The following is a 22,714-nucleotide window of genomic DNA, read 5'->3' on the forward strand; positions in this document are numbered from 1 at the left end:
TGTTTGCTGTATTTTGTTTAGAGGCAAAAGAAACAGAAGGCCAAGTTTTGAAATTTTCCAATGGGTCTAGCAAATGATGAAAGTAGACTTCAGGGGGCTGGCTAAAAAAAATGCTTTATCTTGTCATCTTTATTGAGGGTAGTTGTCGCTCCAGGCTCCACCTATCAGCTAGATTTGAGTAAAAATGATGGGAAGAGGTAATTATGTGTCTTGGCAGGAAATTAATTGAGATGAATTTGCTTAAAGTCAGACTTCAAATTGAAATAGCTTTCTTAAATGCATGAAGACAGAGTTTCTATATTACAATGCAAATCATGTTCTTGACTGAATTTACTCATGACAGAAATGTGCGTATGAAAAATGACCCCTGTACTGGTCATGCGTACCCTAAATGACCCGTGTCCTGGCCCAAAACGTGCTCAATGACCACTATACTGCTCAGACATGTCCTAAATGACCTCTGTGCTGGTCAGATATGTCCTTAATGACCCATGTACAAGTCATTCATGTCTTAACTGACCCCTGTACTGGTCAGACATGTCCTAAATGACCTCGGTACTGGTCAGACGTCTCCTAATTGACCCCTGTACTGGTCAGATGTCCTAAATTACTTCTGAGATTATCAGGGACTGTTCTCCCCTCCACACAAAGCTGAATCACCCGAAGGACAGTCTTTCTCCTGGATCTGATTTAATAGAGAGGTTTATAAAATCAGTGCAGCATTTCAAACTGAGATTTATTAAATGTTATTAAATCCTGTTCAGGTGAGACCATGCTGCATTCTGCCCAGTGTGGTATACTGTTGTTCATTCTGAGTTTTTAATAAATGGGAAAACATTTTTTCAAAATGTTGCTTTTCTCCTTTTGGAAATGTCAACTGTTTTGTTTTTCCAATTTAAATGGAAATTTGAACGTTTTAAGAGAAGCAGAGCTGGAAATGAGGTAGGAAGGTGAACTTTGAATACCACACTGGTGGTGCAGTGGGTGTCTGCAGCCAGTCTCAGCATTCTGCTGTCCCAGAGCAGAGATGTGATTAACCAGGGGATCACATCCCTGCGGACCCCCCAGTCACATCACACCCCACCGGCCCAACCCCCGTCCTGACCCCCCCTCCCCCCCCACCTGCGCCCCTCAGCTGGTGGACCGTGTGTTCGACGAGAGCCTGAACTTCAGGAAGACCGCGCCCACCGTCCAGCCCAAAGCCCCTGAGATCAACGGGCGCCCCGTGGAACTCCGCCCCCGCGCCCCTGACGGACAGGACCCCCAGACCGCCATCCGCCGCCGGACCTGGAACCGAGACGAGGTGAGAGAGCACCCCCCCCCCCCCCAACCAAAGGCTACAGACACTGAGACATACACCCCAAAGAGAGAGAGGGGAGGGAAAGAAGGAGAGTGAGAGGTGGGAAGGGAGAGAGAAAGAGAGAGAGAGAGAGAGAGAGAGGAAAGGAGAGAGTGGGAAGTAGGGAGAGTGAGCAAGAGAGAGATGCTTGATTTCATATTGGTTTATTGCTGTCCATTTGCTGTTCCCAACATGACAAACTGCTGTAAAGAACTGTATAATTCCTGAAAGCTGAAATAAGTTAAGAAAGAAACCAGGCATAGAAGTTATAAACAATATATTTGGGCTAATTGCCAACATTTGACTTATTCTAGAACAGACCTGTTCTAATCCGTTTCTGTGTAAGCATAGCTTTAAAATATATTTTATCATCTTTCATCATCAGCATCATAATACAAATGTATTATTATTATTATTATTATTATTATTATTATTATCATATTGAGTGTTTTCCGTGTCTTGCTCCCACAGGCGGTGTTGGACAGTTTGCTGCTGACTTCCGTGTCGCAGCTGTCGGCCAAAATCCGCCAGAACGTGGACAAAACGGCCGGGAAGATCAGGTAGCGCTTTAACAGGCGTTTTAATTGCCGGTCCGAGCCGGAGCTGGTCTGCCGGAATGATTGGAAGTAGAAATGTCCCTGTGCTGGAGATCACATCTTTTATTTGATTCAGAGTCAGCTGAGGACAAAAAAGTCTGCGAACAGAAGAGGAAGATTAATGAAGATCTGAATCGGGAAAGGAACCTGGGATGTAGCGCATGCTGGGAATGTTTCAGTCTGAGATGGAGAGCGAGCGGAGAGCATTTCAGTCTTAGCTGTCGGCCGAGCAGGACTATTTCAGTCTGAGATGGAGGGAGAGTGGAAAGTATTTCAGTCAGAGATGGAGATAGAACAGGGAGTATTTCAGTCTGAGATGGAGAGCGAGTGGAAAGTATTTCAGTCTGAGATGGAGAGCGATCTGAGAGTATTTCAGTCTGAGATGGAGAGCGATCTGAGAGTATTTCAGTATGAGATGGAGAGCGATCTGAGAGTATTTCAGTCTGAGATGGAGAGCGAGTGGAAAGTATTTCAGTCTGAGATGGAGAGCGATCTGAGAGTATTTCAGTATGAGATGGAGAGCGATCTGAGAGTATTTCAGTCTGAGATGGAGAGCGATCGGAGAGTATTTCAGTCTGAGATGGACAGCGATCGGAGAGTATTTCAGTCTGAGATGGAGAGCTTGTGGAAAGTATTTCAGTCTGAGATGGAGAGCGATCGGAGAGTATTTCAGTCTGCGATGGAGAGAGAGTGGAAAGTATTTCAGTCTGAGATGGAGAGTGGCCTGTTTTTCAATTCAGGCAGCCTGGCAGTAGAATGAACTCTCATTATGCAGAAGCACGAGAGGGGATCTTAGGACATTGTGCAACACTACAAACTTTTCACCGAAGTTTAATGTGCATTTGTGGCAAACTATTCCCCTAGTGACAGCTGCTACTGGAAGATTTCAAGTGGAAGGTTCTGTGTTGTTTGCCCATAATGTCAGTTTAATTGAAATTGATGGCTAATGCGAAGGCAGATGGAATTTTACCATGAATTACCAGCAGATTTTTTTTAAATTGAGGAACAAATAACATTACCCATACTGTATTATGATTAATTAATAACAGCCAAATGATAACATTTTATCATTTTTTAGTTGGCTCCTTTTGGAATATGGCTTCTTTTCAATCAGATGAAGGAAAGTCACAGAACTGCAGTCTTGCCTGGGTAAATTAAATTATTGAGCAGTTTCCCTTTAGCCACTGAAACCACAAACAACACAGATCCAGCTCTTGCTGTGTACCCTGTGCATTAGTGCACAATTCCTCTCTACTAGTACATTGTGGTGTTATTTAACCACTGCAGCTTCAGCCCAAATCATCATAGCATCGATCACCAGATTTCCTCAAGTTCCTCTGCTGCTTTTGTTCAGAACATTTCTGTCCTAGCTGTAGAATGACACATATTGAGAACATATATCAAGAAATGGCCAGCATGCTTTCAGATTGCAATTTCCACATTTACTCTGTGAGGAATCATAACAGCGACAGGTACCCACTCATCCAGATAATGCATACAGACCCAAACCATAATTACTGGCTTGGGTAGGGAGAGCATGTCGCTGTGGGCTAGCTTTAATGAACCAGGTATTTGCCTTTTCACCGTGTTTCGCTTGGTAAGGGGTTTTGTCCCCCCGCGGCCAAATTTTGCAGAGTTTTTGAGCGGTCGGCAAAAAAGCTGAACTCAGCACCTCCCTGCATTCCCGCAGGTGGTCTGTCACAGTTCAGTCAGTTATTCAGTCGGTCAGTCAGTCAGTCAGTCAGTCAGTTATCCTCAGGATTCCTTTGATTAATGTTTGATTGACACTGTGGAGGCACCACATGCTTGGGGGTATGATAGCCGTGCAGGAAGAAGAATTCTGAAGCTATCAGCCGGTCACAGAATCCTCAGTTCACATGTAGGTGCAGTTTTCACTGACGCCTCCAATTTCAGATTCTGTTGGCAGATGCGTTTCAGTCAAAACAATTAATGAGTGCATTCAACGTTGTAAGCAAACACCGCTAGAGCTTGAGTTGCTGTCAAATCGAAGGACTTAAAAGTTCTATCCTGACCGTTACTACTCACTGAAACGAATCACACCCAGACTGAATTCTGAATGAGGTCTATTTCTGTTACATTATCATCAGAGACCTGTCAAGGAATGGGGGAGGATTCAGTGCAGTGCAGTGCAGGGACCAGGTTGTGAAATCACCCACTAAAATTTGAAGTAGTTTTGAGGGCTAGAAGATTTGCTGTGTTTAGCAGCACAGGGAAGCAAGCAGCACAGTGTGGATGCCCTTTTCGAGGTGTATGATGTTTACACCCTTTTGCCGTGTATGATGTTTACACCCTTTTGCCGTGTGTGATGTTTACACCCTTTCATGGTGTGTGATGTTTATGCTGACAGCGGTATATGATGCTTATATTAGGTTTATATATGATGGTGTGTGATGTTTATGTTCATGGTGGTGTGTGATGTTTATGTTCATGGCGGTTTGTGGTGCTTATGTTTACGGCGGTGTATGATGTTTATGCTCATGGCGGTGTGCGGTGTTTATGTTCATGGCGGTGTGTGATGTTTATGCTCATGGCGGTGTGCGGTGTTTATGTTCATGGCAGTTTGTGGTGTTTATTTGTATGATGGTGTGTGATGTTTATTTTTGTGGCAGTGTGTTGATGTTAATCTTCGTGACGGTCGGCCCCACAGGATACTGTTCAAGGACAAGGACAGGAACTGGGAGGAGATCGAGGGCAAGCTGAAAGCAGAGGGCGACGTGCCACTTCTCAAAACTTCCAACAAGGTGAGAAACTTTTCTGTTTCACTTTCTGTCACCCGCTGTCAAAGGACAAACGAGAAAGGCAGCAGAGATATATGGCCTCCAGGTGGCACTGTGATCATGATACGTAGTATAACGGTAAATTCGGCTTCATATTTTTTATTTAATTTTTTTTTTCAGTTGACTGCCGTGGCCTTCAGATGAATGTGATGGGTTTGGCATTTAAACCCCTCGGTCTGAAACGCAGACGCAGTTATAAGATTTATGAGTTCCTCAGCATTATTTCATTTTTTGGCTATTTCCTGCTATTTTGAAATGTGACAATCTGCACGGCCTCAGTTTTTTTCCAGCTGTGCTTAACAACCCAAGCTGTGCTAAATAAGATGACACACAGTGTGGTAGTCACTGTCTTGCATGTTTTTTTTACCTAAAAAACAAGATCTCTCATTAGACGCTTTCACCTATATTCAGTAAACGTCCACACCTATGTCTATTTACTCAACAGATGACATAATATTGCTAGTCACACACAACCATTGTATCCAATTCCACTTCTTTGGCCATGTGGAGTCGTGTTGTACTGTTGATGTGATTGCCAGTGACTGTCTGATCTGGCAGTGTTGACAGATACGAGATGAGAAGAATAACTGCACGATAGTTTATTCTGTCTCTCAGAAATCAGTCTGTAACTTGTTTGCTGAACTGAAGTGACAATAGACGTGTGGCACGCCAGTCAACGTCAGTTATGGCAGAAACTCAGAAGGGATGCATTTTCATTGGCCAGCTGTTACAATTCTCCGGTTTTAAAAGAATAAAATAACGTTCCCCTCATTTGTGTGAGGGAAACTGCCATGTTGTGAAATATTTAAGAGTAAACACGTTCCTTAGCTTGGCATTTGCAGTCAAGTAGGTGCTTTTAAAGACTGTGACTGGACAGTGAATCCTTAAATGCGTATCGATGATGCTGATTGGCAGGTACGCGCAGGTACGGCCTGGCACACCACAATGGCGTATTACTTGAGAGTGATCAGAGTTCAGTGAAACTCTGGAGAGCAGAGGAATTAAAAAGCAATTACCTGCAGTTTGGTCCGTGCTTAAAGCACCACTGCACCGGTCCTGTTCCAGAGAGAAATCCATGCTGCTTCAGTCTAATGAGGGTTCATCCGCTTTTTTGTGCTGACAGGGAAAGATTCTGTGAATATGAAAAAAAAATATATACTTTTATAACACCCTAATCTTCACACACACACACACACACACACACACAAACACTCACTCACACACATGCAGAAACCCTCATACACACACACAAACACTCACACACATGCACAGACACACAAACACACATACATACACACACACACACAATGTATTGAAAAGAAGTTATAAAAAAAACTGTTGTGCCAATGGCATCACATAAATCATTTATATTTAATCTCAGACCTGCAGTTTGGCAGGACTGCTGAACCTGGGCCAACAGAATGGAAAGCGGTAATAATATAAGTCCATCCAGAGAGGGGGGGGGAGTGGAGAGAGTGAGATGAGAGGAGGAGAGAGCGAGAGAGAGAGCAAGAGACATACGGCAGCCCCCCCCCCATCCTACTCCCCCAAACCCTGGATCTGTATGATGCCGTAAATGAAAAGGGCCCCCTCCCTCGCCAGTGCATTTTAAATAGTGCTGACCCAGCAGAACTCAATGAAAGGGAGCATTAGTCCTGAATAATGCATTATGGGCCAGCATGGCTGCCGGTCACAATAAAGCTGAGAGGCTGATGAGTTTGTGTCTGTGATTATAACCCTGAGGATCAGGCAGCCATACTGCAGTGTGTCTGTGGTTATAACCCTGAGGATCAGGCAGCCATACTGCAGTGTGTCTGTGATTATAACCCTGAGGATCAGGCAGCCATACTGCAGTGTGTCTGTGATTATAACCCTGAGGATCAGGCATCCATACTGCAGTGTGTCTGTGGTTATAACCCTGAGGATCATACTGCAGTGTGTCTGTGATTATAACCCTGAGGATCATACTGCACTGTGTCTGTGATTATAACCCTGAGGATCATACTGCAGTGTGTCTGTGATTATAACCCTGAGGATCATACTGCAGTGTGTCTGTGATTATAACCCTGAGGATCATACTGCAGTGTGTCTGATTATAACCCTGAGGATCATACTGCAGTGTGTCTGTGATTATAACCCTGAGGATCAAGCATCCATACTGCAGTGTGTCTGTGATTATAACCCTGAGGATCATACTGCAGTGTGTCTGTGATTATAACCCTGAGGATCATACTGCAGTGTGTCTGTGGTTATAACCCTGAGGATCATACTGCAGTGTGTCTGTGATTATAACCCTGAGGATCATACTGCAATGTGTCTGTGATTATAACCCTGAGGATCATACTCCAGTGTGTCTGTGATTATAACCCTGAGGATCATACTGCAGTGTGTCTGTGGTTATAACCCTGAGGATCATACTGCAGTGTGTCTGTGATTATAACCCTGAGGATCATACTGCAGTGTGTCTGTGATTATAACCCTGAGGATCATACTGCAGTGTGTCTGTGATTATAACCCTGAGGATCAGATGTCCACGATGCAGCAGGTTTCTTTCATAAATTCCTTTAGCTTTATTTCACTTCTTGTCTTATTGAGAGGCAGATCGTGAAAGGAAACGCCTGTCAGTTTAATGCACTAAGGCGCCGCTGTTTATTTGACACACACAAAAAAAAGAAAACATGACAGGCAGTAAGACTCATAGAGAAAAGAAAGGGGTGACCCGAGACCTGCCCTAGCCAGAGATGGTGACATCACTTCCTGTCTGACAGGACCTCTTGCTCCAGGCCTCTGAAGGCTTTTTTTTTTTTTTTACCATAGACTATATTAACAGGAGCGTCGCAGCGAGAGAGCAGCGGTAGTGCAGCAGCCTGATGGACAGCCTGACGGGACAGCCTGTCACAGCGCTCAGCCTAGCGCACCTCCCTCCCGAGGACGCCCCAGTAAATTTAATCAGGGCGCGCGCGCCGAGCTTTTCAAAACGCAAAATTAAATGCGGCAACCGGCGTGGAGCGACTGCCAATCAAATCGCGGCTGCAAGGAGGAACTCAGCCCGCGCTTGAATGTGAATGTCTGGAGCATTGCTATGAATACTGTCTTAGTGCATTATAAATTATAATTGTAATTTAAGAAATTACTGACAATCATTGTATTTTAATAATGGGCTGACTATATTGAAATGAAGTTTTTTGTTGGACGGTGGAAGTGCATGCGTGGCTGTCAGAGCCAGGCTTATAAAAGCACAGACTGTCCAATCAAGCCCTTGAGAGAAAATCAAGTTTCTGTCTTTCCTGGCTGTCCGTTTATCTAGGGCATATGCATCATTCTATGAATCCTGGATCCAGTTATGTCACCATTTTACCACTGCAGAAATCTAATTCTGATTGGTTGAGGTAATTAGTTGGTGTTTGTTCTCTAATTTTGATTGGTTGAGGTAATTGGCTGGTTTTTGTTCTCTGATTTTAATTGGCTGAGGTAATTGGATGGTGGTTATTTAATTCTGCTTGGATATGGTAATTGGCTGGTGCTGTGCTATTTCTTGTAGAGGCTGTTCCACTTCAGTGCACTTTCACTGTCTCTGTATTGATTAATTTACTGCTTCACAGTGTCTAGACCTCCAGTTTTTTTCCTATAATTATGTGTGGAGTGTAGAATAGGTCAGTAAAAACCTTATGACTCTCACTCACTCTCTTCCACTCTTAGTTATGTCCTGAAAATACTGTTAGACAGTGAAGCACAGTCCAGTCCATCTGGATGTTGTCCAGCTTCTCCTAATCTCACCTCCTTGCTTTTTCTTGTACAGGAGATTGCATCAATCCTGCAGGAGCTGAAGAGGGTGGAGAAACAGCTACAAGGTACAACTACTCCGCTCCTGTGTCGGGGTGGGGGTGGGGGTGGGCAGCCTCCGGGCAGCGTTCCCATGGCAACTCCAGTGGGACAGACTGAAACACCACTACCACTTTGTTTGGATTTGTCGTGTCTTTCATTTTCTGTCACGAGGTCGGCCTTTGAAGCCGTCACCTTTTCATAAGCCGTTTGTTTCCAACGGTGCGGAGATGCAGGGTCGGAGATCTGATAGCGGACGCACCTGAACAGAGCAGATTGAGCCCAGCAGCTGTTCTGGATTGTGTGTATCAGAGCTGTGTTATCTCAGTGTTACCTCAGAACTCTGATACTGCTCAGAGCTGTGTTATCTCAGTGTTACCTCAGAACTCTGATACTGCAGAGCTGTGTTATCTCAGTGTTACCTCAGAACTCTGATACTGCTCAGAGCTGTGTTATCTCAGTGTTACCTCAGAACTCTGATACTGCGCAGAGCTGTGTTATCTCAGTGTTACCTCAGAACTCTGATACTGCTCAGAGCTGTGTTACCTCAGTGTTACCTCAGAACTCTGATACTGCACAGAGCTGTGTTATCTCAGTCTTACCTCAGAACTCTGATACTGCACAGAGCTGTGTTATCTCAGTGTTACCTCAGAACTCTGATACTGCTCAGAGCTGTGTTATCTCAGTGTTACCTCAGAACTCTGATACTGCACAGAGCTGTGTTATCTCAGTGTTACCTCAGAATTCTGATACTGCACAGAGCTGTGTTATCTCAGTGTGCACTGAGTGCAGTATCAAAGCTCTACTGTCTCTATGCAATAACACAAAAGCATGTTGTGTCCTGATACAGTTTGAAGTTCCAACGATATTTATTAGAAAACTGAAGAAAACTAAATAATGAGAACAGGATTAATAATTGTGAAATAGTAAGAACCCTTATATAAATGGAATATACAGAAATATATTGAAACTATGTGTAATATATAATAAATATATTTCACAGCAATTTATTATTAAACAATATTTCAGTATCTGAAAGTAGCAAGGATTTGCAAGTATATTCCTCTTGCATATGGGAATTTACCTTTAGCTTATTTCCTGAGCGGTCCGTGAACCCGCTGCTGCGGTGGTGCGAGCTGAAAGAGGGGGATCACAGACTGGGCACAGACAGATCGCGGGTGCCGGACACGGTGGCCTGCGTAGGTGTGGTAATCCGCTCGGAGCTAAAACGCGGCGGCGATACGGAAGGCGGGATTATCGCGGTTTTTCAGTTTTTGAGACGGATGCTAGGAAGTGGGGGGGCGGGGGGGGGGGGGGGGGGGGGGCGGGGAGAAACTCAGACTCGCGCTCCAGCCGTTATTTGTGTGCAGAGCGGACGCGCTGACAGGCTTCCAGAAACATCCGCGTCAGGAGCCAGTGAAGCCGGGGGAATTCATTAGCTGTGCTGGTGTCTGCTGAGATCCCCCGCCTCTGCGCTTCCCTCCAATTTATTTGATCCGAGCTGCTGATTGGACAGGAGCCAGCCTTCAGGCACCAGTGTGCTCAAAACAAAACAAGAACTTTTTGTTCGAAACGATGCGTCTCGAACAAGAGGCAAACAAAAAGACGCAGTGTTTTGAGCTTGTACAGCGCAGTGTGCTATAAAAGTGCAAGTCATGAATGGCACTACACTGGTTCTTTAAATCAAATCCCTTGTGTAGCTCATTTCACACATTTTCTCATGCACACTGCAGTTCCCACATAGATCCCACGCAGACCCCATGCAGACCTCACACAGACCCCACACAGACCCCACACAGACCCCATACAAACCCCACACAGACTTCACACAGACCCCACGCAGACCCGACATAGGCCCCATGCAGACCTCTGACAAATCTCACGTAGATCCCATGCAGACCACCTGAAAGCCAGCCTCGGGTGACAGTGGCGAGGAAACGCTCCCTACCTCACTTCCTGTCTGTTCTGCTCCGCGCAGTGATCAACGTGATGGTGGATCCGGACGGTACTCTGGACGCCCTGGTGAGCCTGGGTCTGACCAGCCCCACCCTGCCCAAACCCAGGACCAGCCCCGGCGCCCAGGGGCCCCTCCCGGGAAACGGGGCCGCCAGGGGGCCCCTGATCTCAGCACCCTCGGAGGAGTCGGAGCGAGACTTCAGCCTCCCCCTGAACCGCTTCACCCCCAGCGGCGAGGAGAACTCCCTGACCCAGGAGTGAGGGAGAGAGGCCCTGCCTCTCAGAGCCACGCCCCCACCCCCCCTCCCCCCACAGTCACGCCCACCTTTGCAGAGAGGCTCTGTATCTTCGCTGACGACTTGATCCCTACGTGTCTAACAGGGTTTGGAATCAATTCCGCTTCAGTTCAGTCAGTTCAGAAAATCAATTGACATCAGTTCGTTGATTGGAAAAAAAATCCCCATAGAACAGTATGGGAAATTTTTCTTGGCTGATCATGAATATTTTTTTGTCTGAAAAGAAGCTTGCCCCCCCCCCCAACCTTTCTCCACGTTGGTACTCCGTCGCTGTGGAACACCAGTATCCAGTCCAGCAGCACCAATGAGAAGCAAAATGAGGACTTGCCGTTCGACTCACTGCCAGTCAATCACCCCTGGACCACCCAGGGGGCGGTATCTGCTAAGCCACACCCACAGCACGCACGACCACAACTGGAGACCACAACCGCAACCTCTTCAGGATTCCAAAAAGCCTGTCTGGCCAGAAGGGGGGTATTTCACCTGTCTGTCCGTCCCCACCACAGCCCCCCGTGCCAATAAACAGTGGCTCCTGCTTCCTTTAAATAAACAAATAAACCAGCTTTTTAAAGCTTTTTAAATTCATTAAAGATAGTGCTGCATGTAGCATTATAGTGACTCTGGGGCACCAACATCAGCCCTCGGTCTCAGATCAGTGACAGCTTGTGGATATTTGTGTCTGTAAACCGAAAAAAAAAAAAACATATACTTGTAAAAGTAGATGATACCAATGTTTGCAGCTGTGGTCGTTCTAAAGAAGGATACTTGTCCTGTTAGTACAAATCGAGACTTTAGGAGGCAAGCGAATGTTAGACATTAGCTACGAGTTGTGTGTCAGTTTATACCCAAACTAGCGTGGATTACGGCATGGGTTATGTGCTGCCAATCCATTGATTGTACATGTAATGCAAGTATTTCAAATGACTTCTCTTTTCGTTCGGTTTTGTATAAGACAAACGGATCTTTGTCGCATACGAATTGCATTCAGCTGTTGTGAAATCAACTGGTCATGTAGCTTACCCAGCTTGTTCAAGCTGTTTTTGAGAGCAAAACGAACATCTAATAAAAATATTGCTTGATCTGAACATATTTTTCAGACCATTCTGAAACATGGAGTTACACCATACTTAATTGCCTGATAAAAATATATTTATGGTATGAAAATGTTTTTTAAAGATTTTTTATCTTTTTTTGTTTGCTTGGGTAGTTTTTTCTTTGTCACCATAACTGACTCTGTTCTTTGTGAACCATTAAGTATTTGACTTGCCTTTCTGACAGGAAGTACATGAACAGCAGTTTCCTTTAAGAAAGAAGTAAACTTCCCAGGGATAAGACAAGAGAGAAACGACAGTTATGATGCCATTTTACTGACAGAAAACACTCCACAACCGGTGGACAGAAAATGTTTTGAGACCGGTCAGGTGCTAACGCAACAAGCAACAATCAGCACATCTTCCATTCAGTGTGAATGGCTGCGCTATGGATTGTGGGTAATTTTGCTACAGTGCTCAGCCTTTAACTGGCTGAAAAAAATTAATGGAACTCAATTGTAAACTTCATTAAGGGTGCTACATACACCCTGATAAGAATTAGAAATCTTTTATTCCCATTTTTTCTTTATGCATGAAGAAAACTTGTCTGCCGCAATGTACGGTCTTGAGGTGAGACAACAAATATTTCTCCATGCTAAAAAAAAAGAACATTTTTATAACACAAGTACTAACAGAACAGTACTGACTGTGATTCCTGGATACTTTCTGGCTACTTCCGGGCAATCCCCTCAATGATCCAAGTATTGCCAGGAAGTATCCACCAGTACTTTTGTTTCCAAAGTACTTTCTGATTGGCAGACCTCCTCTCTGGTTTCTACCAGTAAAATGATGTCATAGTGGATTCTGTTGTGTCCCTGTTTTGTTATCCCGGAAGCTTACCTTGTTCTAATCATTGTTGCACTGAAAACAACCAATTTATATGCTATGTTGTGTCAAATGTAGTAAGAAATCCCTCCGTGCGCTTTTTTATAAAGAGTTTGTGTTCACGCTTCAGTTGCTGTGTTTGAACCTGGGACGCTGAACCCCAGGACCTCCTGATAACCTGACCTGTGGAGGACTACACATTTTAAAGCTCGATTTAACAGACTGGCTCAAAACTCTCAACAGCCGCGAATCGGCGTCGTCCAACGGCGTCGTCTTTGCAAATATAATTTACTGGAATCATCCTGTGTTGTACATTCAACAGAAACTGTAATTAAAACCAAACGGATTTAACCGCATACTGACCTATAGCCCATAGCAGCCCTTTTGATTTTGCTTGTATTATGTCATTATGAACCACTCTGATATTTACAGAAGGATACGCACACGCACACACACACACACACACACACGCACAGCCTGCAGCTCATCTGTAGTTACAGTACAGCCAGGTTGTGCAGAATGCTTTGTTCTGGGTCTTTCCACATGAAGCTGTTTGCAGCTGATGGAAAGTCTTGTTCAATGCTCTGCGTCACTTAGAGACTTAAGCAATAGTGAGAATAGGTACCAGAAAAAGAAATGCTGTTTTTTGTTGTCGTTGTTGTTGTTAGTTTATTTAGTTATTTTTTTTATTTTTCTCTCTCTTTGGTTTCCAAGTGTATAGTATGACGTCACTAAGTGCCCAGTGTTAAGCTTGAGAAAGGGAGAGGCAGCTTTCCTGATGCATGTCCATTATTTACTGTCTGCCCTCCGTTGATCCACAGGACATTTTTAACGGTGTTACAGGTTGTTTTGACCTTACGGTGTGTACAGCAGGTGCGTGGGAGACTGCGAAAAAAAAAGTAGGAATAAAAATGACCAAAACTATACAGCACTTTGTTATTCTTTGCTATGAACCAGTACCAGACCTCATATCGTCCCATTATATTTCCTACACTAAAGCGTAACCTACAGTGTGAAGTGTGGTCTTTTTCTGTGTACAAAAGAAGTAAAAGAAAAAAAAATCTTTTAAAAATAAAGTGCTCAGTACACTTTTTTTGTCTGGTCATTCGTTGCAATTGTTTACGCATTTATTTTATCAGTATTTTACTTTGTTTTTTTAATGAACACTATTATTTATTTTTGTTACATTTTTCATGTATTTTTTATTTTTTGTTATGCCTTATGTTATTACATATTTTGTCTTTTTGCATCTTTTCAATAAAATGAAAGCTTTCTGGATTTAGGGTGGTTTGTCTATTTCCTATGGTGTGTTTACTTCGGGGAAAGTAAGGTTTAATTTTTTTTAAAGTTTGCCTTTGAGTTTAAAATTAACAATGGTTAACTGTGTCTGTTCCTCTTTGTGTCTGTAGTTCTGTCTGTTTCTTCTCTGTCTGTTCCTTCCTGTGTCTGTTCCTGTCTGTTTCTCTCTATCTGTTCCTCTGTACCACTCTGTGTCTGTTCCTCTCTCTGTTTGTTCCTCCCTATGTCTGCTCCTCTCTGTGTCTGTTCCACTCTCTTCTGTAGCCAGTGTGCAGAGCTGGGGTCTGTCTGGGTTCTGCCACATCCAATTAAATTTAAAATTATAACAGCCCTGGCCAGCATACCTCATTCACCTCTGCCAGTAATTAATTCACTGAAGATTATAATTGGAGTTCAAATAAATTAGTTTTGCTAATGCCTCAATTAACATTTTTATTAAGACCAACAGAGTTCACCATGTATTTTTTTGCTTTACGTTTCAGCTGGTATAGAAGTTGCTGAGCAAGCAGGATTGCATGGGTGTTATTGGTTTGTTGTATTCAGATCTAGTTTCAGATTGATTAGTCCAAACCCGTGATATTTAATGCTTGATTAATAATAATTTGTTTAGCTAATTTGCAAAATTATGAAATATCAACTGCTGCATACCAGTATTTGGTGGGGGAAAAAATAACGGGATAGCAAACCTAACTGAAGAAACTGTCAATCATTCTTGAGTTTAGCAGCTTTAGACTTCACGCCTAAGACCGGCCCAGAGGGATATCACTGCTGTGTCACAGTTTGTGCTGTAAGCCAGATAACTGGATAAGAGCCGAGTTCAGTCATGTAATGATATTATGTAACGTAATGTAATGCCATGCATTATAATGTAAATGGAGGCAATCATTAACGTCTTTATGCATTACTCAGAGGGAATAATACCAGCAGGCACTGCAAGGGGTGGGGTCTTTCTGAGACTCGATCTGAGCCTATGTACTGGCGCAGACCCACAGCGAAGCGCTTGGGGAACAGGAGCTTTGATGGTTGATGCCTCCTCGAGAGATGAGTTTCTTCTGCTTCGCCTATTACCGACTGACCAGTCTGTGCTAGGAGGCGCGAGGCAGTGTCCCGACACAACGTGGAACGAGTGTCATTTTTCACACAAGACTTGGGGATGTGCAGGTTTGGCGCCGTTCAGTCCTGCAATCTCTGTGTGAGCGAGGAAACTGGAGCCAAAATGGTGGCTGATTACGGGAGAGTGAAGTGGCGCTTGGGAAATTATACATCACATTTATGGCCGTAAAGAGAGCACGGTGTGTGGGAGAGACAGACTATAGCCCACACACTCTTCGGGGATAACTCTCCAGAGATGTCATTATTGCCAGCTTTGGAAAAGGACCAAGATGTGATAACAGCGCAGAGATGCTCTGTAGGCCAATTACTGTCAAAGGCCTGAAGATGAATGTACATTATTGATAACAAATCTGACAGCAATGACTTAAAAACAAAGGAATCTTAGTAAAAAAAAACAAAAGCCTACCAATAATTGGTTTAGAACTAGCCAGCCATTTATTGTCCACAGTCAATCTTGCCTTTATTTTTTACAATTTTACACTGTGTATATAGTGGTAACAACGGCAAGGTGTATTGCAGGGTTCTTTGTTTGGGTTTAGCCACAATCAAACTCTTAACTTGAAACATATTTTCCAATTTTACCAAATTTGAAAGCCGCATCTGTGCTGTAAAAATGGTTTACTGAGAGAGTTTGCCAATAATTCTATAATGTGTTACTGAAAGAGGTTTTTCAGCAGGAGGACTGAGGTCAAGTGCACAGGCAAACCCATGTCTTAGAGTAGAGAAAAATAACAACTCTGAGTCCTATCTGTGATAGACACAGGAGTCATAGTCACTTAATGGACTAAAAGTACATTAAAACAACACAGACGTAGCTATGTGCCAATTATTCTGTGCTCCTTCTCTGAAACATTTTTCATGAATCTACACCGTATAGCCTGATCCTTCACATCACATTACGCAGCTTCATTAAAAATGACTGTGCCTTACGCGCTGCAGGAGACAACTGTGCACGTTACTGAGATGCGTGTGCACGGGCTGGCTGTAACTGCCAGAAGGACGGCGGTTTCCTAATTGCCCCACGCGCACGAAGAAGTACTGAACACTGATTATGCGGATGCGCCACCTGCTGCTTTTGCGCAGTAGCCTACTTTAGCTTTGAGGGGTTGCTACTAGACGCATTGTCTTCCTTTACTCGGTTTGTAAGTGAAACTAATTGAGGTTAAATTCTTCTGGAATTGTGTTAAAGCCAAAAAAAAAATCCGATTAAACAACTCCGACAGAAGACAAATGTAATCGAGTTAAAGCGGAAAAACTACATCTCTCCCACTAAAAGCCTTGGGAAACCGATGATGAATCTTTTTCAAAGGATCAAGCGTATCCTCTTTCGGTATTTCAGAAGTAGTTATTTACAAACAAAAAAAAAAACTTCGTTTTCAAAGCAAAAGATTTTCAGGATTGTATGCCAAATAAAAGAAAAAGGTTTTTTTATTTTTTATTTTGTTAATTCAAAATCTTATCTCTTTTTTAAAAGTTAATTTTATTTTTTAAATGTTATTTCCACGCACGGTTTTTACAAACAAAACCAGGCAATGCATTAAAGGGACAGTGCAGGAGAGGTAAGAATGCGACAACTGCATCAGTCCTAACATCACCTCTATTGAATTTACCTAACTCTTCACTTGAGACTCAAGTTGGATTCAGTTGGAAGCTGCTTTTCTCAAGATATTATATCCACTTGACATGAGAATGCCGTTTGCCATAATTTTAAATATTTTGTAATCAACTGTCATTCTATTTACTGTCTTACACTGAACCCTTTTCACCCTAAAATCAGCAACAAGTCCAGACCCTGGGACCCAGGTGAGGTGAGACCTGTGTGACCACCTTCTTTAACTGATCTGGTAAGCGCTGAGTGACAATGAAAGTAAGCAGACCCCGCAGCTATCCTGGACTGGGTTCGGAGACACAGTGGCCCTCAGGGATGGGGTTCGGGGACCCCAGCTGACCCTGTGACCCTCCAGGACCAGGGTTGGGGACCCCACAAGGTGACGGACGAGCCATGGGCAGTAACCGCATGGAAGGGAAGATGACAGAATTTCTAACGTTTCTCGAGTTTGGGTTTCAGGAGCAGATCGCAATTCCTCCCCACTGCTGTCGTCACTCCTTTCCTGCTTCGCAAGCCAGGCGCTGATTGGCTCCTTCGTCCTCCTGCTCTGGCAGTGAAGATGGCTGCCAATCTACGGCCCCCTGCTGTGCCATTTAGACAGTGGCGCAGGAGGGAGTCTGAGCAAATGACATTCATTTCTGAGAAGAGGCTCAGAGGGATTTGGTTCCCCATTAATTAAGCCTCTTAAGACATTCTGCTCCGTTTACTCTCTACCCTCACCCCTGCCACCACCCCCCCCCCCCCCCCCCCCCACCACCCCCCCAGTGGCCAGAGCTGGGCTGAGCACGGCCTTCTCCAGCTTAACGGTCTGAGACAAAAAGCTGAGAGGATCCCCTATAGACGAAAAAATAGGCTTTCAAAAATGTCGGCCGTTTGGATTTTTTTTTTGGCCTAATTGTTTGAGCCTTGGCACTTTGCAGCCTTTTCTCTGTTCGTTTTCAGCGGAATAGGGGGTGACGGGTGGGGGGGGGGGGGGGGGGAGAGATTCCCCGGAGGTTTGCGTCAAACACGCAGAGCGTTCTGATTCCAGCCGTCTGTGGAAAAACGCGGCTCTCCATGCTTGACCTGATCTCACCTCCAATCTCACAGGATAAGAAATCTCTGCTGTTGCTGCTGCTGGTGACCGCTCTATTTAGGTGAGCACAGTCTGCCGTAAAACTTTGATAAATGAGCTGCTGAGTTTAGGTGGAGTTCCCGTTTCTTTTCCTGCTAATTTGTGGTACGTACGTGCAGTCAGGACTGGACATAAATTCACTAAAATCTATTTTGTTACAAAATCCAAAATACCTTGCAAAAACGGTATCCGTTTCTACGATGTGAAAAGAAACAGTTGGTGACACTATATGTTTTATAGGAGAACCACGGATGTGTAACACTTTTTTAAATAGGCAGTGGGGTTTGTGCATGAATGAGGCTAGGGTTGCAGATGATTGGCCATTCCAAATTAAGAATGGTGGTAATTGGAGATGCTAATGGGAAAACCCACTAATATATGGTACGACCGAAATGCGAAACAAATCAAGAATCTCTCAGAATGTGAGGACATGTGAAAATGGGTTGGAATAGAGGGTTGTCCCAGGATAACAGGACATCTAGTCGATTGCATAGAGGAATGAATCAAAGTCTGTAGTATCTTCAGATTAATGATCTTGCAACATTTAATTTCAGAGATGAACTAATTAGATGTTTTAGTATCCACAGCTTCTGCGTGACCTCAGTCACTTAACCTCACTTTTAGAAGGTCAGCCCGTACAGGCGCGAGGGGTGCTACTGTGGCTCATGATTCATTAAATCTAAAAATGGGATGTGCCATAGCGCTGGACACACAGTTTCTCCTCACTCTGCCTGCTGCCAGTGGAACGGGAAAGGAGATGGAGGTAAGAACAGTCTGCAGAAATCTGATATCGCATGTGCATCTCCGATATCACTTGTGCATTTCTGATATCACTTGTGCATTTCTGATATCACTTATGTGTCTCTGATATCATGTGTGAATCTCTGATATCACTTGTGCATCTCTGATATCACTTGTGCATTTCTGATATCACTTATGCATTTGGAGTGTCGTTTTACCAATTTTTACAGACTTCATGTTTATCTCCAAGTCGTTACTTAATGTTAAATAGCTGAAAGTAAATGGGATCGGGCCATGGTGTTCTGCATGTGTATACCAAAGATTAGATATTGCAAGCTACTGCCAATAGCCAATAGAATTGCAAATAGCTGAAAATGTGTTTAATGTAAATATGAGTGGCTTTTCTGAGACATGGCAGAAATTCAGGGGTTCTTGAATTCATAGTATTTTAGTGTTTGTACTATGATGAAGTGCTACTATTGCACAAAAACATGAATATTGTATTTAAATATGCAGATATTGTGTATACTCACTATGTTCCGTGATTGTGTTCAGATAATCAGTGAAATGTTGTGTACTAAACCCATTAAAGCAGTACATTTTACTGAGCATTTTTACTCTAACCCACAACCACTTAGTATTCGTGTGGCCTGGTCACATGATTTAAATCTCTCTTGCGGTGACTGTGATGTATGGCCGCTGTGAGTATTGGAAACGAGGCAGCAAATCGGACATTATCATTCTGTCTGTGGACTCCTCCTTCGGACAGTCATTAATTTGTGCTGCCGGCAAACCAGGTCTGTCCGGTGCGCTGACCGGTCATCTGTAAACGTAACAGAAATTCCATTGCTGTTTTACGGTTTCAGTGTGCCAAGTTTGTGCCAAATTAGAATTTAATTTAACCAATTTGTTTCATGTCAAAGGCTCTTAACTCAAATGAATGATTCATTTTAAGGATGGTTCAGCTTGTGTCAGTTGCTGGAATCATTCAGCATATGGGTACTCTTGTCTATGTTGATAGAATAGCTTGGTTTGAGACTGTTGCTATTGTGTCTGACTGTAGTGCTGTCTAGAGCTGAATAGCTTTGCTATATTTTTATTTTCTGATAGTGTTTGCAGCACAGACCTTATCACCCTGTACCAATCAGTTCAGTGAAGATGTGGATTGATGGATTATTTTGGTCATTTATGAATAATGACGATATTATTGAGTGGGGGTGGGCAGATACAGCCCTGCTTTCCCACCCCTAGTATAGAGCGTGAATAAAAAGTTGTGTTTAATGTCTCATGGTAATGTGGAAATGTCTTGTTCTGGAAAATGTCAATGAAAAGTAAGTGTTTGCTAGCTAGTCAAATTAGGACAAAGGCTATTTTAATTGGACAACTGTATCCTGCATTGACAAATCATAAACAAGGGCATTGCTGGTGGCAAGCTGGGACATTTCCATGATTATATTTGGATATAATTTCTGTGATTTTTAAAAAGCAGATGCCTAGAGCTGCTTATAGCAAGACTCCATATCAGACCTGAGTCAAATGAATGTTTGAAATACTTTAGCCCCTAGGACACCAGTAAAATTCCTGCAGGTGCCTGGCAGTTTAGAAGGAAACCTTTTCTCCAGTATTTAGAATTGCATTTTAATTTCATATGATTGTAAGTTTTGGTTAGTTTACATGTTTTGTTCGAAATTGTCAGGAAACTGCACGGTTGCTTTCTGATTGTACTGGCATTTAAAGACTTTTTTCCAGGTACGTTCTGAATTTGACTCGGGTATTTGACTCCGTGTGACAGACGAGTCCCCAATTCTCTTATCTGGGGAGAGTGATGTAGATGTGATATGACTGAGAACGGGCGAAATCTGACTCAGCACTTTCTACAAGAGTAATAAAAATGATGTCATGTTTGAATACTGATGAATCAATGTTATTTTCACATCAGAGATGGCCACAGATGAATCTTTTGGCCAAGAAAGGCAGGGACTGTCTCCATTTGTTTGTCTCCGTTCGTTCATAGGGGAAACGAACACGTTATATAGTGGCTGCAGTGTAGCGTAATGCGTGAGAAACTACTACCATGTAACGCGGAGGTTGCGGGTTTGAGTCCCAGATGTGGGGTTGCTGCTGTACCCCGGAGCGAAGTACTTAACGTGAATTAATTCAGCAAGTATCCAGCTGCATAAATGGACTGGGTGTCTCCTCAGTCTGTAAATGCCTGCAGCATTTTTTTTTTTTTTTAACACAGTGAGTGATTGCTGAAGCCATCATTTAGGGGCAAGTGGCTGTTTACCGATGCTGGCAATCTGAGCATGTGCGGTGGCCTGTTCCTCAGAAAACACAGTAAATCAGAGAACTCCCACGCACTGCAATCAACCTACAAGCCGGCAGTTTTTTTCTCAAGGAAAAATGATGTGCTGGGCGCTCTAGACTTCTGTGAAGGAAATAAATAATAATGCACTTTCCTTATTGCGGCACCATGACTGATGTTATTGACGTTAACTTGGTTATCCACAGTGACCACACCCAGTCTTCAGTGTGCATGTACATTGGTCACGGCCAGTCCTCAGTGTGTAAGTTCATTGGCCATGCCCAGTGCTCAGTGTGTATGTATATTGGCCACGCCCAGTTCTGAATGTGTATGTACAGTGCCCACTCCCAGTCCTCAGTGTGTAAGTTCATTGGCCATGCCCAGTGCTCAGTGTGTATGTATATTGGCCATACCCAGTTCTGAATGTGTATGTACAGTGCCCACTCCCAGTCCTCAGTGTGTATGTACGTTGGCCACGCCCAGTGCTCAGTGTGTATGTATATTGGCCATACCCAGTTCTGAATGTGTATGTACAGTGCCCACTCCCAGTCCTCAGTGTGTATGTACATTGGCTATGCCCGGTCCTCAGTTTGCCTGTACAGTTCCCAGCCTAGTCCTTAGTGTGTTGAGTTGTATTGCGTGTTGTGTCTCTCCTTTCTGATGATAATCACATATCATTGGTACACCTTTTTTGCAGTTACTGGTTCTGTTGAGTACACGTACAGTGTGTTCGATATTTGATTTCCCCTGTGAAAGGGGAATGTCCTGGGGTGGGAGCACCATCTTCCATTAATATTTGATTCATATTTAATATTTTATGGCTCCATCCGGTGGTTGGTGGCTAAATAATTTTCTAATGCAGTTCATTGTTTGTCCTGAATGGGTCAGCCACTCCCGAACCCCGAAACTTGGAGAACTTTGTACACACTGTCCCTCTCTCTCTCTCACACACACACACACACGCGCGCGCGCACACACACACAGCTGTGGGCACACTTTTCAGCAGCCCTGATAGGTTGATATAACATTACTCTAATGATGTTGCAGTGTTTGTTCCCGGCTCCATGCTTGGATTAGCCTGCAGGCTCAGGAGCTAACGGATGCTATAGACTCTCTGCCTCAGATGTGGGCTCACTGATAGACAGCCATGGCGATGCCGGCTACTGCGCTAACATCCTGCTAAATTAACGCTTTTTTGAGACCTTCAGCACAGCCGGGAGCTCTGATGCAAACTGATGCCTCTGAGAGACACTGATAAAGTGTTTGAACTCAGTCACAACCTTACAGAGGATCCAACAATCCGTTATGCACTTTACCAGATACATACACACACACACACACACACGCTCCCACACAGACACACACACACACACACACACTCACATGCACATGCGCGCGCACACACACACACACATGCAGGCACGTAAGCACACACTCACACACAGACACAAACACACAAATTCATGCACGCATGTAGACACACATGCTGACACACGCAAACACATATACAAACATGCAGACACAGACTCACGCCTACACATACATACACGCTTGCATGTACTCACAAACATGCATACATACACGCATGCACACACACAGACACACTTGCATGTACACACACACACAGAGCACAGTAGAGTGGCAGGGTGTTCTTTCCTGCTAAACTGCAGCAGCCTTGCTGCACCGAGAGCCCCTCCCACTGGCTGCTGGGGACCCCCCCCCCCCCATGCCCCCCCCTCCTCCTCCTTAGTCTGAGCAGAAGTGCCAGGAGAGTGAGAGGAGAGGAGTGGAGTGGGGAGGAGAGGAGAGG

General features: G+C 44.0%; 1 protein-coding gene across 9 annotated transcripts in view; it reads left to right on the forward strand.

The window, feature by feature from the left end:
- Positions 1 to 13,668, forward strand: part of LOC118221208 (centrosomal protein of 170 kDa-like) — a 50,371-nt gene extending 36,703 nt beyond the window's left edge. For all 9 annotated transcript variants that reach the window (XM_035406047.1, XM_035406051.1, XM_035406048.1 and 6 more), the window contains 5 exons: positions 1,136 to 1,303; positions 1,811 to 1,899; positions 4,604 to 4,697; positions 8,533 to 8,584; positions 10,534 to 13,668. In XM_035406047.1, the coding sequence (XP_035261938.1) occupies positions 1,136 to 1,303; positions 1,811 to 1,899; positions 4,604 to 4,697; positions 8,533 to 8,584; positions 10,534 to 10,772 (642 nt within the window). In that variant the 3' untranslated portion in view covers positions 10,773 to 13,668. The remainder of the gene's footprint in view (positions 1 to 1,135; positions 1,304 to 1,810; positions 1,900 to 4,603; positions 4,698 to 8,532; positions 8,585 to 10,533) is intronic.
- The last annotated feature ends 9,046 nt before the right edge of the window (positions 13,669 to 22,714 follow it).

This window comes from Anguilla anguilla, chromosome 2, assembly GCF_013347855.1.
Source record: "Anguilla anguilla isolate fAngAng1 chromosome 2, fAngAng1.pri, whole genome shotgun sequence".
Taxonomy (NCBI): domain Eukaryota; kingdom Metazoa; phylum Chordata; class Actinopteri; order Anguilliformes; family Anguillidae; genus Anguilla; species Anguilla anguilla.